The following is a 12,238-nucleotide window of genomic DNA, read 5'->3' on the forward strand; positions in this document are numbered from 1 at the left end:
CTCCAGGCTGAGCAGACAGTGCTGCAGGGGGACAGTCAGTCCCAAAAGAGACAGACTTGCAAGTGAAGACTTGCAGTGCCACTCCTGCAGCCCAGCCAGGCTGCAAAGTACCTGCATTCAGAATGCACAGGAGCTGCAAGGGTCCTCTTGAGCCATTTGCCCCATCACATGAAGCCAAAAGGCAGCAAAGCTGTTGTTCATTGCAGGTTCTTACACTTCTGCCAGACAGCATTTCCAGGACAAGGCTGTCCCTTGTCAGCAGCAGCACCCCAGGGAGCTGGGAAAGGAGAAAATCCCAACACTGAGTGGCAGGAAGAAGGAACAGAGAGGAGACTTTGCTGTCAAACAGCAATGTCAGGATGCTCACATATGGCACAGCCAGGGGATGGGCAGGTGGGAGCATCAGAAGGTGCTTGGAGAGAGCAAAGCCTGGAGCACTGGGACTGTTGGGACACCTGATTGGGACACTGGAACCCACAGGAAAATGATTTATGAGCACAGAGCTCATTTGTGTGTAGAAAGGTCCCAGAAGCTGCCACTGGACAGCCACCCCCTCGTGCAGGTGCTCTGCAGTGGTTCTGTCTCATGTCAGAGCATGGCTCAGCTGGGCAGACAAGGGGGAGCAGCCCCCACTCCCCAAATTCACACCATGGGGTGCAGCCAAAGCCAGCTCTGGCACAAAGCACAGCTCTGACTGTGCTTCTGCACCCCTGGGGGAACAGCTGGCTCTGCAGCACAGCCCTGAGCAGTTATGCTACAGCACCAATGACAAGCTTGGGATTTTTTGGGATCTAGAATCTGGCATGGGGTGCCAAGAAGCTGCCCCATCCCTGCAAGTGTTCAAGGGCAGCTTGGACAGGGCTTGGAGCAACCTGGGATAGTGGAAGGTGTCCCTGCCCATGGCAGGATAGGGGATGAGGTGAGCTTTAAAGTTCCTTGTTCCTCCAACCCAACCCAATGTGGTATTCCATCATTTCTGGGAAAGGGATTCTGCCTTTTTTTTTAAGCACCCTCACACCACCTCAGTTCTGCAAGTGCTGTACCCCAGCAAGGACACAGCCAAGCTGCTCCAGCAAACAGCTCCTGGAAACACACTGGGTCTTAGCACCCATCCCTCTGTGCCTGCCCATCCTTCTCCACTGTCACTCAACTGCATCTCCATTTATTTCCATTTTTCTATTTTACCCCACCAGCCTTGTATGCCCAAAGAGTAAAGCAATCACATTTTTTACCAAACCTTCTATGAATACTTAAATCCCTTTCAAACAAAAGTGGGTTTAAAACACCTAAGCACACATGGTAACTCTTTAAGACCTTTATTAACAGATGCTTGCAGTTTGACTTGAAAAAATCAGGCGTATACTTCATACAAATTAAAAATGAGGTTCTTAAAAATCTCAACGTGACCAGATATGAAACAATTTACAAACTTTTAAAGGTATATTGAGAAAAAACAGGCTTTTAAAAAACGTGTTTATCATTTCCAAAAAGAGAATTCTTTAGGTAAAAATAATAAAAACCCCATGCTGCATAGATAATGCAGATAGTTCTAGTAATCTGGTCAACAGCAAAAAGCAAGCACTTAAGGTCTTCAGTTCCAATTCTTTTGTTCATTTCTTATTGCTGGAATTTCGTTTTCTTCTTCATTTCTTAAAGTCTTTTCTTTGATGACTAAACTGAAAAAGAAGGAAAAAAAAAAAAAAAAAGGGCTGATCAGACAGGTGACAAAGGGTTACAGGGGTGCTTTGTGTACCAACACCTGCAACTCAAAAATTCACCCTAAGCTGCCTGTCACAAGCTCACAACCCTCATCCCCTGCAACCACACCAGCCACCTTCCCACAGGAGCAATGCCATGGACTCCAAAGAAAGCTCTCAGTCAGCTTAAACCCAACAGAACCTTTGGTCATGGGGAGAGGGCTGCTCCCACCAGGCTCTGCTGACATTCAGCCACTGCTCAGAACACAGAAACTAAACCAAATATTCCCCAATGCTACCAGACAGCAAGAGGAACCAAGGTGCCATTGTGGCATCCTTTTGAAGCTCATATTTTTAAGAATTCATCCAGGAGGTGTTGACCACAAAGATGAATACCAGGATACAACAAATGTTCACCAGAAGTGCACAGAGATCACTGCAGCACAGCCTGGGCAGTGATGAATGATCCATCTGCATGTGGAGCCCCATGCAGAGCAAGTCCCCAAGCTCCCACAGTTTGGGGAGGCTGCAGCTGCTGCCAACACTGAGCTTTTCTCCCAGCCCCACTCCTCCAGCCCCTGTCCATCCCATCAATGTGAACACTCAGTCTGCTCCCACTACAGCCTAAATGCCTCTTCACTTTCCTGCCCTCCAGCCAATGAGCAAGGAGCAAGTGACAAAAGGAATGGGACACACACACACACGGGTGACAAGAAATGCACAACAGGTAAAGTCCTGGCAATGAAAACATTCCTAAATTAGCAGAACTGTCCCTCAGGAGTCAGCACCAAACAAGCTTAAATTGCAGCCAGGTTCCTTTGCCTAACCCAGCCTTTGGCCCCTGCCCTGCACACAACCCTCCCAAATCCACACCTCAGCACTGTGACAGCTCCCACAGCTCTGACAAAAGCACCATTTCCACCGTTATTTCCAGCACTTTGATTAGATAAAAAGTTGCTCCTGAGACACCCCTGCTAATTCCACATCACCTTTGTAGAAATGGATGCTGAGATCTCAATGCCATCCACCTCCCAGTAGGGACTCAGCTGGATAAATCCTAGCACATGCTTCTCCTGACTACTTTCAAGTCTTTACACCAGCACTGCTTGAATTTCTGGGTGAGCAGAGACTGCTGCACACCCGAACTACCACACACAGCCAAGATTTAAAGTGTAGCAGTATTCCATCAATAACAATTCAAGCTTGTAACTAAGACCTCCCAATTAGTCAACAAAGCCTCACAGAGCTCTGCAGACACACAGATCAGTTACAGCACACATGAGCAAGAAGAATCCCAACCTTCTAAGGCACAAATTAAAAGCATGAAAAGAAAGTCAGCAGAAGGCATCCCCAAGCTCACGCACCCGGATGATGGTAGAGATGTTAAGCCGGTATTTACTCAGCCCCGCCCTGCTCAGCCTCGGGAGCGGACGTGTTCTCAGCTGGTGGTTCGGCTGTCTTCGTCTCTTTGCCATCTTGTGGTTTAGGGTTCTCTGGGCGTCTGCGTCGGTAGTTGAAATTACGGCGGTACCGACGTTGAGGTGGCTGCTGACTTTGGGTTTCATCCCCTTGGTTCTCTTTATCTTCTTCATTTCCGTCCTCTCTAGGCTGTCTTTGACGAGGAGGACCCCTGAAAGTCAAGCTAGGCTTTAACCATGCAGCACCTGAGCATCGCCGTGTCCCGGCTGTGCCGCTGGACAAGGCTAAGAGCAGCAGCTGATGTGCAGCATACCTGCGAAATCTTGGTCTGTAACCCCGGTACATGTTTTGCCTGACTGGTCTGCCGTCTCCTGCACCCTGGTTGTCAGCACCCTGCAAGACACCAGGCCACAGACACCCTCAGCCCCAACCAGAAATGAGCTAATTCCACAGCTTGTCAGGCTGTGACAGAGGAGCTGGAAGGCTGTCAGCTCAGTCAAGGTGAACAGCAGTTTTAGGGAACAGGTGTGCACACGATGGAGAATCCTCCAATTAATCACCCAAATTGCAACACTCCGCTTTTTACGAGCTGCAACAAGGACACCTTCAGCTACTTCATTTCACATTACTGCTAAACCTTACCAAAATCATCTGGAGTGTTGATTTTGACACAACAAGTGCCAAAAGGCACATTCCATCACCCTGCTGCAAAGCAACCAAGCCCATTTAGCATCATTTGTCAGGCAAACATTACCTCCACTATCTCTCCCTGCACGGGAGGGTTGGTATATTGTGGACGACGCCCGTAGGGCCTACGCATGTAGTAAGGTGGGTACCGCCGCCTGCGATAGGGACGGCGTTGCTGGGCTTGACCTTCTGGTATGTTCTCTGCTCCTTCATTCTTTTCCCCACTCTCACTGTTCTGGTAGTTTTGCTGGTAGTTGCGTGGAGGACCCCTACGACGTGGATATCGTCTGTAATGGTTACGATCTGCTGCGTATTTACTGCCCTGCACTGGAACTCCACCAGGTCCTGTGACATTGGCTGCCTCCGCGCCCTAAAGAGTGGAAACAGTGTTAGGGAAACATCACCAAAACATCCCACCAGCTGCAGTGGAACAGTCTAGTGCTGAGCAATGATTTACATCCACATTGTGAAGAAATGAAAAACCATTCACCTCCTTGGATGTCATGAGGCATCAACTCGAACCACAGGCATCACAGCAAAGCCTGCAATCTGAGTTTTCCACGTGTGCTCTGATACCTGAGACATGTGTTTACCTTTTCTCCCTCAACCACATCAAACTCCACGGTCTCTCCATCTCCTACGCTGCGGAGGTACTTCCTGGGGTTATTCTTCTTTATGGCAGTCTAACAACACAACAGTGCAGGCACAGTGTAAGAATACAAAGGAAGACTTTTTATTTCTTTTAAGATTACTAAATACTCAAATTTTTTATCTTAGGAGAAAGACATGTACTCCTGAAAAAGCAACTGAATTATTGGGAAAATCCAGGAAGTCATAAAATGTACCTGGTATTATGCTCTGGACTATTTGAAATGTGCAACAGCTTTACCATTAACTGGAAGCACCTGTCAGCATGCTGTCTGCTGGCTAAAAAGGCAGTTTGAAAACAAAGAGGAAAACTCCCACACCACACACTGGCTAAAGGATTCCTAATCAGAGTTTAAGATTCAACATCACTATGGTAGTTATACATTCCTCTGAAGCCTATACACCAATATATCAGCCTTTCCAATCACCCTCTTGGATTTCCAGCCCTTCATTATTTCCCACACACCACAGGACACAGCAGCTTCTGTGTTCCATACTCTGTAAACATAAAAATGGCCAGGTATCAAGAGATCTCCTCCTCCAAGGCTTCCAACTCTATAGTTTCTACAGGACTAATCAATTAATCCTAAATCTACTCCAGCTGTGTACTGCACAGTAAGGATTGGCTTTTTCCAGGTGTCAGCACCAGACAATCTCTGCATGAGTGGCCACCAGTCAAACAACATCACTAGAACAAAGTTTCAGTGCTCTGCAGTACTGGATGACATCTTTGACAGACAAGTTAATACTCAATACACAGCATGCTCAGCCATGTTCTGCTTATCAAACACTTTAACTGAAGGGCAATAAAAGTATAACAACTTTAACATAAATACCTGCCACACAATTTGATTAGATTTTTGCCCCCTAAATGTGCTAAAATCAATGGAAAACCATACCCTCAAGGCTCAGTAACTTTAAGGAAAGCCTTATGACAACAGCAGCCAGTCCAACAGCTTTTTGTGATACCTGAGCTATGTAACAGGGATGGAGAAGAAAAGCATACACAGCTAAAACTTCTCAACCTGATTTCTTTCAGATTAGAGCCCTGTAACTGGTTTTATTTATGTAAAAATATTACAATAAAACCATTACCAAAGTGTTATTTCAGAAACATAGATAGTAGCTACATGCCAAGTCCTGTAACACAACCAGTAAGTCAAGATCACTTACAGGTGACCCTAACTTGCCAATTGGGTGTGAAAGCTCCCCCTCAGGGTATGTATAACCTCTCACAAACCAGTGCCTCTAAAAGCTGGTAATTCACACAAAGAACAAGCAAGAAGCTGAGAGATGATAAACACAAAACGTTTCCCAGACATTGCTTTTCCCTTCCTTTGTGTTAACATCAGCAGGATATCCCTAAGTTGAGATAAAAGAATGACCCAAGGACTCCTAAATGCCAGAAGTAAACCAGGCTCCACCAGGAATTATTTGTGGGCTGCTTACTAACAAGATCTTGGGCCAGAAAGGGCTAAAAGCAAATTGCTGATCACAAATGTGCAATTCAGACAAACAAAACTAAGGCAAACCTGCTCCATATGAAGCAAGACACAGGTGTGGTGTGCAGTCTTGGGCTATTTTCCAGAGGCTATTTTCCTGTTTGCCAAACATTCTATCTAAGGATACATATCAGTTAAATTGAAAGGCCCCTACTAAAATGTTTGTAGACTTTCATTGAAATCTTAGAGCAATAAAATCTATAATTTTGCCTATGAAAAAAAGAGCTTCACTGGCACTTCATCCCTCAGTTTAAATAATTTCTCTCCCTGCTGCAAGCTTTTAATTTAACTTTATTTCCAGTGGCTTATTTAACCACTGTATGAATCCACAAGTTGACTGGACTCCAAGCAGATATCCCCAAACCTATGCTGGCAGCCAGTGCAATTCAGTTCTCATCACTGTACACCATCAGCCCACTCAGCCAATGTGCAAAACCCCAAAGTGCAAGCAGGCTCTACTTGCAATGCAACCAAGAAAAAGTTGTTTGTAAGGCTCTTCCACAACTTCAGCCCTACTTAAATGGGTCAGGCACAGTCAGGTTCTGAGAGGGAGTATGTTTTAGTTTCAAGGAAATCTTACCTGATGGACAAACACATCTTCCTTGGTGTCATTCCTGCAAGATAACAGGAAATTTAAAATTGTGAATAAAATGCACAGTGAATTAAAAATTCAGTTGTTATGCAGATCTATCATAACAGGCTTTGAGCATTACTCCTCAACCTGCTCTCAACTAACAACTTTCCTATCAGCTTACTGCATGTAGGAAAGAGATCAGCAGGCAGCTTACACCAAGTGCAAAGCACGTGCTGAAGGTTGAGTAAGGCACTCTCCTCCTCACTGCTGCACACCCCTTCATCCTTCACATGCCATCAATGGAGATGTCTGAACACCTGACAGTGACCACTGACTCCTTCCCAGCAGTGCTCTGTGGGAGACTGCCAGCTTTTGGAAGCAGCTCTGCCTTTGCCACTGGAGCCTCACTTCCCTCCCCTCAATGTTTCACTCACCTGAGGAACAGCAACACCAGCTGCCCCTGAAGGCAGCACAGTCAGCCAAGCCCTGGTCTCCCCTCTCAAGAAACAGAAAACAGCTCAGGTTTGTATCTATAAGGACCCAAGAGCAGCCATCCTTCAGCATGACCCTGGCAGAGCTTCCACAATTGCCATGAGCACAAACAACCACAGCTCAGTACCATCTTCAGTGACAAGTTTCTGTTCTGCTCTGTACAACAGAGTCACCCTAGTGCTGGTTGGAGCTGCACAAGCCATCTCTCCCACTCCTGAAGCACTGACATCCCAGCTCCCATCTCACCAACCCACCCTCACCACAGTGTGAAGTTTCATTACTACATGAACAGTTTGAATCAACACCAAAGTGGCTTTGATTTCCCAGAATGACTGGTTAAAGGCATAAGTAGACTTGTGTGAAAACATGCTCTGAACTGGAGTGCTCATAGCTAGTAGTAACAGAATACTTGGATTGGTTTTAGTAAGATAAAGCCAGGTGCTCCTCACCCCAGCTTTAAAAAGTGAGAATTGACAATTAAACTTCTTCCAGAAACTCCATCCAAGCTACAGCTATTCTGTCAGGCATCACCAGTAAAAATAAGTCTCCTTGTTTCCTCTTGAAATTGATGCCTACAAATTCAAAGGTTACTGGGAAAAGGCAGCCAAAAGGCAGCAGAGCAGAGCCATTCTGATCTCATCTCCAAAGCCCCACGATGCAGCACCCAGAAGCCCTCGCAAAGCCAAAGCTGAAAGACTCTTCTTCAAAACACAATGTCCAAAATGCTGAAAACCTTCACAAGAGCATACTAATATGTTTCTAGTAAAAATGCTGAGCACCTTTCCTCATCCTCACCTGAAAAACAGTGGTAGGAAGTACTAATCCACAAGAGTGGACACCTTGTACTTTTGCTCAAGCTGAATTTTGGACAACCAGACCAGATACTTGTTTATAACATCCTTTTGCAAAGTGCTTTCCATTCAAGAGGACATTGGAGTTTTGGGCTGACAACTGACTGGGTCACACAGAGCTCAATAAGTCAAGTGAAAAACACACCAGGGCATTTTACAGCCTCACACCACTGGCCACTCCACTCCCAATGCTGTTTTCCAGCAAGCACGCTGTCATGTGGATGATGGAACAGCAGGACCATCACTTTTTCAAAGAAAATTTGGAAGGCTACAAGAGATACACCCATTCTGATGGCTGAACAGATAATTTAGCTGATCTTTTCACTATGCAAAACTCTTCTATTCATGCCTTTTATCCACAAAAATATATTAGAAAAAGGGAAACAGAAAAGCAGACAGACAAAGATGCCAAGTTCAGCAGGGCACCAAAGACCATGCCAGACAGTGCAGCTCCAGTGATGGTACAGACCAAGCCAGCAGTTTTTGCACATCTACTTTTTATTTTGGCAAACATGAGAAACAGCTATCAAAGACCCAGAATTCAAACTCCTTCCTATTTTGGAAGAGAATCACACTTCTAACATTAAAAACACACAGAAAATACCTGAAGTGAGCATGCACACACATCAAAGCTCATTTCAGTTCCAAAGGCACATTTTATCTGAAAGCAGACATGGCTAAAGCAGAGCCATGCAAGGCCAGGAGCTCCCAGCACAGCTTCCCTGCAGCCAGGCAAAGATTCCAGAGCTGAGGAAATGTCCTCCCCTTCAGTTACCAGGCTCTAATCTCTTGATAATACGAGATCATGCTGCGTTTCTCATTACAAATGGCAACCTCAGGGATTAAACAGCTGCCAAAGTAATGACTGGGGAAGCTACTCGGATGTCTCAACTAGCTGCTGCTGCTTCCTTGCTTGACTGACATCACAGAACATTTTCACTACTGAGGGAACAGGAAAAGCCTTCCCTCGAGGTGGGGTTTGTGGCTGGGACTTGGGAGGCGTTTCCAAGGCCAGAGACACGACAGCTCCCGGCACTGGTGACTACACAACACTGGGAGCTGAAGCACAGTGTGAACAATGCAAACTGGGCAGACTGGGAGGCAAGTTTGGAAAGCTGCACACACAAAACCAATTCAGGAGCTTGACACATAATTCAGACTAGTTCATAAAGGAGCAGGCAGTTCAAAAAGGCAGTGTTTAAACCAAACATAAACACAAGGTCCAATAACAACACTAAGCTTGCTGCCCTAAAGGGGGAATTCCTCAGTTTTTAGCCACATTCTGAGACTGGGGAATATAAGTACCACGAATTAAAGGAAACAGCTCTGGCAACACTCCAGGGAGGCCTCCCCTATCAGTGGGGCCAAGAATTACCCATTTATTAAAAACTTGTTCACAGAGCACTCCCTCTCCCTGACAGGCCTACTTTATGCATTTACACAACTCCCAAAGCGTTCAATTTTTTCACACCAACTACTGTCATAAAAGGAACCTTCTAGGCACTTGTTTCACATAACCCATCCATACATTTCAGTGTGGCACCACACCGTGTGAATTATGCTCCTTTAGATCATTTTCCAACCATGTTGAGAGTGTCCTCATTAGAGCATGTATGAACTACCAGGTGCTCAAAGCAATTTTTGTCTGCATTGACTGAACTTCACGCAGGAGTTTGAACAAATAGTCTGTGTGCTAACAGCCAGTATACTTTTATATCCTTAAGAGGGGAAAAAAAGCCCCAAAACACCATAAAAGAAAGGACCATAACGTAAGGCACATCACCGTGGCAATACACTCGCTTCGAGAGCGCGGCTCTTGCCCAGGTTAACGGACCCAAAAGCCAACCAGGCCAAACCCCGAGCGGGTCAGAAACCCCAGGGTGGAGAAAAGGCGCATCTCACCAGCTCCTTCTACCGAGCGGGGCGAGAGGCGGCAAAGGCACGGCCGCCCCCCGCCCCGCCTGTCACAAGCGCCGCGCCCCCTCCCCGGGCTCCCCGCGCCAAGGCCCGCCGCGTCCGGGCGCTCTCACCTGTTGATGAAGCCGTAACCGTTCCTCACGTTGAACCATTTCACTGTTCCCAAAACCTTCGTTGCTGCGGGAAGGGGGGGGCAGAGGGGAAGGGAAGGGAAGGAGGGGAGGGAGCGGCGCGTCAGGGGCACGTGGCGGGGCGCGCGCACAAAGGCCCCGCGTGGCGGACATCTTGCGCCGCCCCGCCCCCACCCGGCACGCGGGGCCGGCGGCGCGCGGGGAGGGGCGGCGGAGGGGGGCGGCTAACGGCCGCGGCGCGCGCCAGCGAGCGGGGGCACGCGCCGGGGGCGGGCAGGGGGCGCGCGCCGCCCCTCGAGTGGGGGAATGGGGAGGGGGGGGAAGGGAGCGCGCGCCACCCTCAGCCATGGCGGGGGAGGGGCAGGGGATCGGGGCTTCCCGCCCACCCCGGGACCCCGGGGACCCCAGGCTGCCCTCACCGATGACCTTCTTGTCCCCGCCAGCGGGAGGCGCCGCCGAGGCCAGGCCGCTGCCCCCGTTCCCGGTCCCGCCGTTTGGCTTAGAGTCGGCGGGGGCGGCGGGGGCCGCCGCGGGGACGGGGGCGGCGGGCGGCTGGGTCTCGGCCTCGCTGCTCATGGCGGCGGCTGTTCGGTGCGGACGGTGGTGGTGACTGCTGTTTGCGCCGCCTCCCGCGGTGTGATGGTGACTGAGGCCGGCCGTGGGGGGGCTGCTCCCTGCTCCGGGCTCGCTGAGCTCCGCTCTCCGCTCCCGATACCGATCGAACTGGCCACAATGGCGGCGCGCACCGGCTAGCCACCCCGCGCGCCCCGCCCGCTCGCGCCGCAATTCGCCACCCGGCCCGCCCGTTAAACGGAGAGCGACCCCATTGGTCTGTCCCCAAGCCGGCACCGCCCCCCGCCCAAATCCTATTGGCTGTCGCACCTGCCTTTCCTCAAGCGCTCGCGCCCATTGGCTGCTCCGCCCGTGGCTGCCAAGCCAGCTTTTCTCACCGGCCGGGCCGGAGTCCCCGCCCCCGCCCCTGATTGGCCGTTCCGGCCGGTGCTCCCGCCCCCAACGGGCACGATCGGGGAAGTGCGCGCGACCATGTGGCGGTGGCCGCTGTGCCGTGCCGGCCCCGAGCGCCGCCGCTCGCCGGGCACAGCGCTGCCCGCTCCCGTTACTGACGGCCACAAAGCGCCCGGGAGCGTTAAGTAGCAACGGGAAATAATGGAGCCGTGTCAGAGCTCCCTAATCCACGTACGGACGTGGAGCTACAGCACTGAGCTGATCCGCGGGGAATCAGCTTTTCCATAAGCATCCCATCGTTCCCGGTGGGGAGGGGGATGCTCCTCACCCTGAGCCGTTCTACCCACCCAGGCTGCCGGGAAAGCAGCACTGCTGGGTCCTTCACCCTGCTGGAGCCGTTCTCCAAGCACCATCTCCCAGCTCCTCTTTGCCTCCTTGCCCTTATGTCTTCAACTTACAGTGGTCTGGAGATATCCAGCATTTCTTGCTGGATTCCCCAGAGGGAAGGTCCAGAGGAAAACCCTGTCCTTGTCCAACAAGTTAATTTTCCTTAGACACTTGAAAAATGTGGTTGGTGGTCATAGATCCCTAACCCTGCCTTGGCTATGTCATTCATCTGATATAAGAGGAGGGAAAAATCATCAGCAACCGCGCAGAAGGTCTCTGGGAGGTGACCCACCACCCCACCATTTTTACAACCAAAAATCCCGTTGGGATCAGCCCTTTCAGCACCGCACACAAATCACTGTCCAGTTCACCATCCCCACATTCCACCCTGGCCAGGTGAGAGACTCCAGTGAGGCCAAGGTCAACCCAACACATCAATCCATAGAACACTGGTCTCATCCAGCTCTCTTGGGAAGTCTTCCACCTGATCTTCAGCTCAGTTAAAGAAGGGAAGGGCTTGAAAACAATAACACAATCCCAAAAGGATCTGCACCAGGATGATGACCTGGATAAAGAAGCTAGAATGATGTCAAAATTGGATGCTGCTTAGTGAGTCACCTGAAAAATAATCTTACAATAGAATGGGAGTTTTGGAATACACCAGGCCCATGAGGGAGAAAATGGTGGAGAAAACTTCAGCTCTGGGAGAAAATCTGTGGGGATGTCAACAGCCAACAGCTGAAACTGTGGGCCCCAAGAATGTTTTTAGGGGGTAACACTGTGGGGTCCAGAGGCAGCTCAGACCCTCAGGAAAATGCACAGGTCACCAGAAACACCATCTCTAGCTGCAGCATCCACAGCTGGAGGAAGATGCTGGAGCTGAGAAGAGCTCCATCATCTCCTCTACAGGAGGACATTCTAAGATTTGCTACATACAACACAAGGGTGATGTCATCACGGGGGAATT

The 12,238-nt window shown here is 49.5% G+C and overlaps 1 protein-coding gene across 4 annotated transcripts; it reads right to left on the reverse strand.

Annotated features, from left to right (window-relative positions):
• Positions 1–1,300: 1,300 nt before the first annotated feature.
• YBX1 (Y-box binding protein 1) lies at positions 1,301–10,669 on the reverse strand. 4 transcript variants are annotated; one of them, XM_015648436.1, is made up of 8 exons: positions 10,338–10,669; positions 9,901–9,964; positions 6,534–6,567; positions 4,397–4,486; positions 3,871–4,173; positions 3,430–3,509; positions 3,062–3,327; positions 1,301–1,671 (listed from the first exon to the last, which is right to left on the reverse strand). In XM_015648436.1, exons 1-7 carry the CDS (start codon positions 10,492–10,494, stop codon positions 3,093–3,095), a joined length of 963 nt encoding a protein of 320 aa, XP_015503922.1. In that variant the 5' UTR covers positions 10,495–10,669; the 3' UTR covers positions 1,301–1,671; positions 3,062–3,092. The 4 variants fall into 4 exon arrangements, with proteins under 4 accessions (XP_015503922.1, XP_015503921.1, XP_015503920.1 ...); XM_015648435.1 differs by having other exon boundaries at positions 1,301–1,676; XM_015648434.1 differs by having other exon boundaries at positions 3,062–3,339.
• Positions 10,670–12,238: the final 1,569 nt, after the last annotated feature.

The sequence above is a fragment of the Parus major genome, chromosome 21 (assembly GCF_001522545.3).
Source record: "Parus major isolate Abel chromosome 21, Parus_major1.1, whole genome shotgun sequence".
NCBI classification, from domain to species: Eukaryota; Metazoa; Chordata; class Aves; order Passeriformes; family Paridae; genus Parus; species Parus major.

Excerpts from the sequence above, each read along its gene's own strand:
- YBX1 (XM_015648434.1), bottom strand. The coding sequence starts at position 10,494 with ATGAGCAGCGAGGCCGAGACCCAGCCGCCCGCCGCCCCCGTCCCCGCG. Across the intron at positions 4,487-6,533 it reads AAGATGTGTTTGTCCATCAG|ACTGCCATAAAGAAGAATAA; the intron begins GTAAGATTTCCT and ends TTGTGTTGTTAG. Across the intron at positions 3,340-3,429 it reads TACAGACCAAGATTTCGCAG|CTTGACTTTCAGGGGTCCTC; the intron begins GTATGCTGCACA and ends GTTAAAGCCTAG.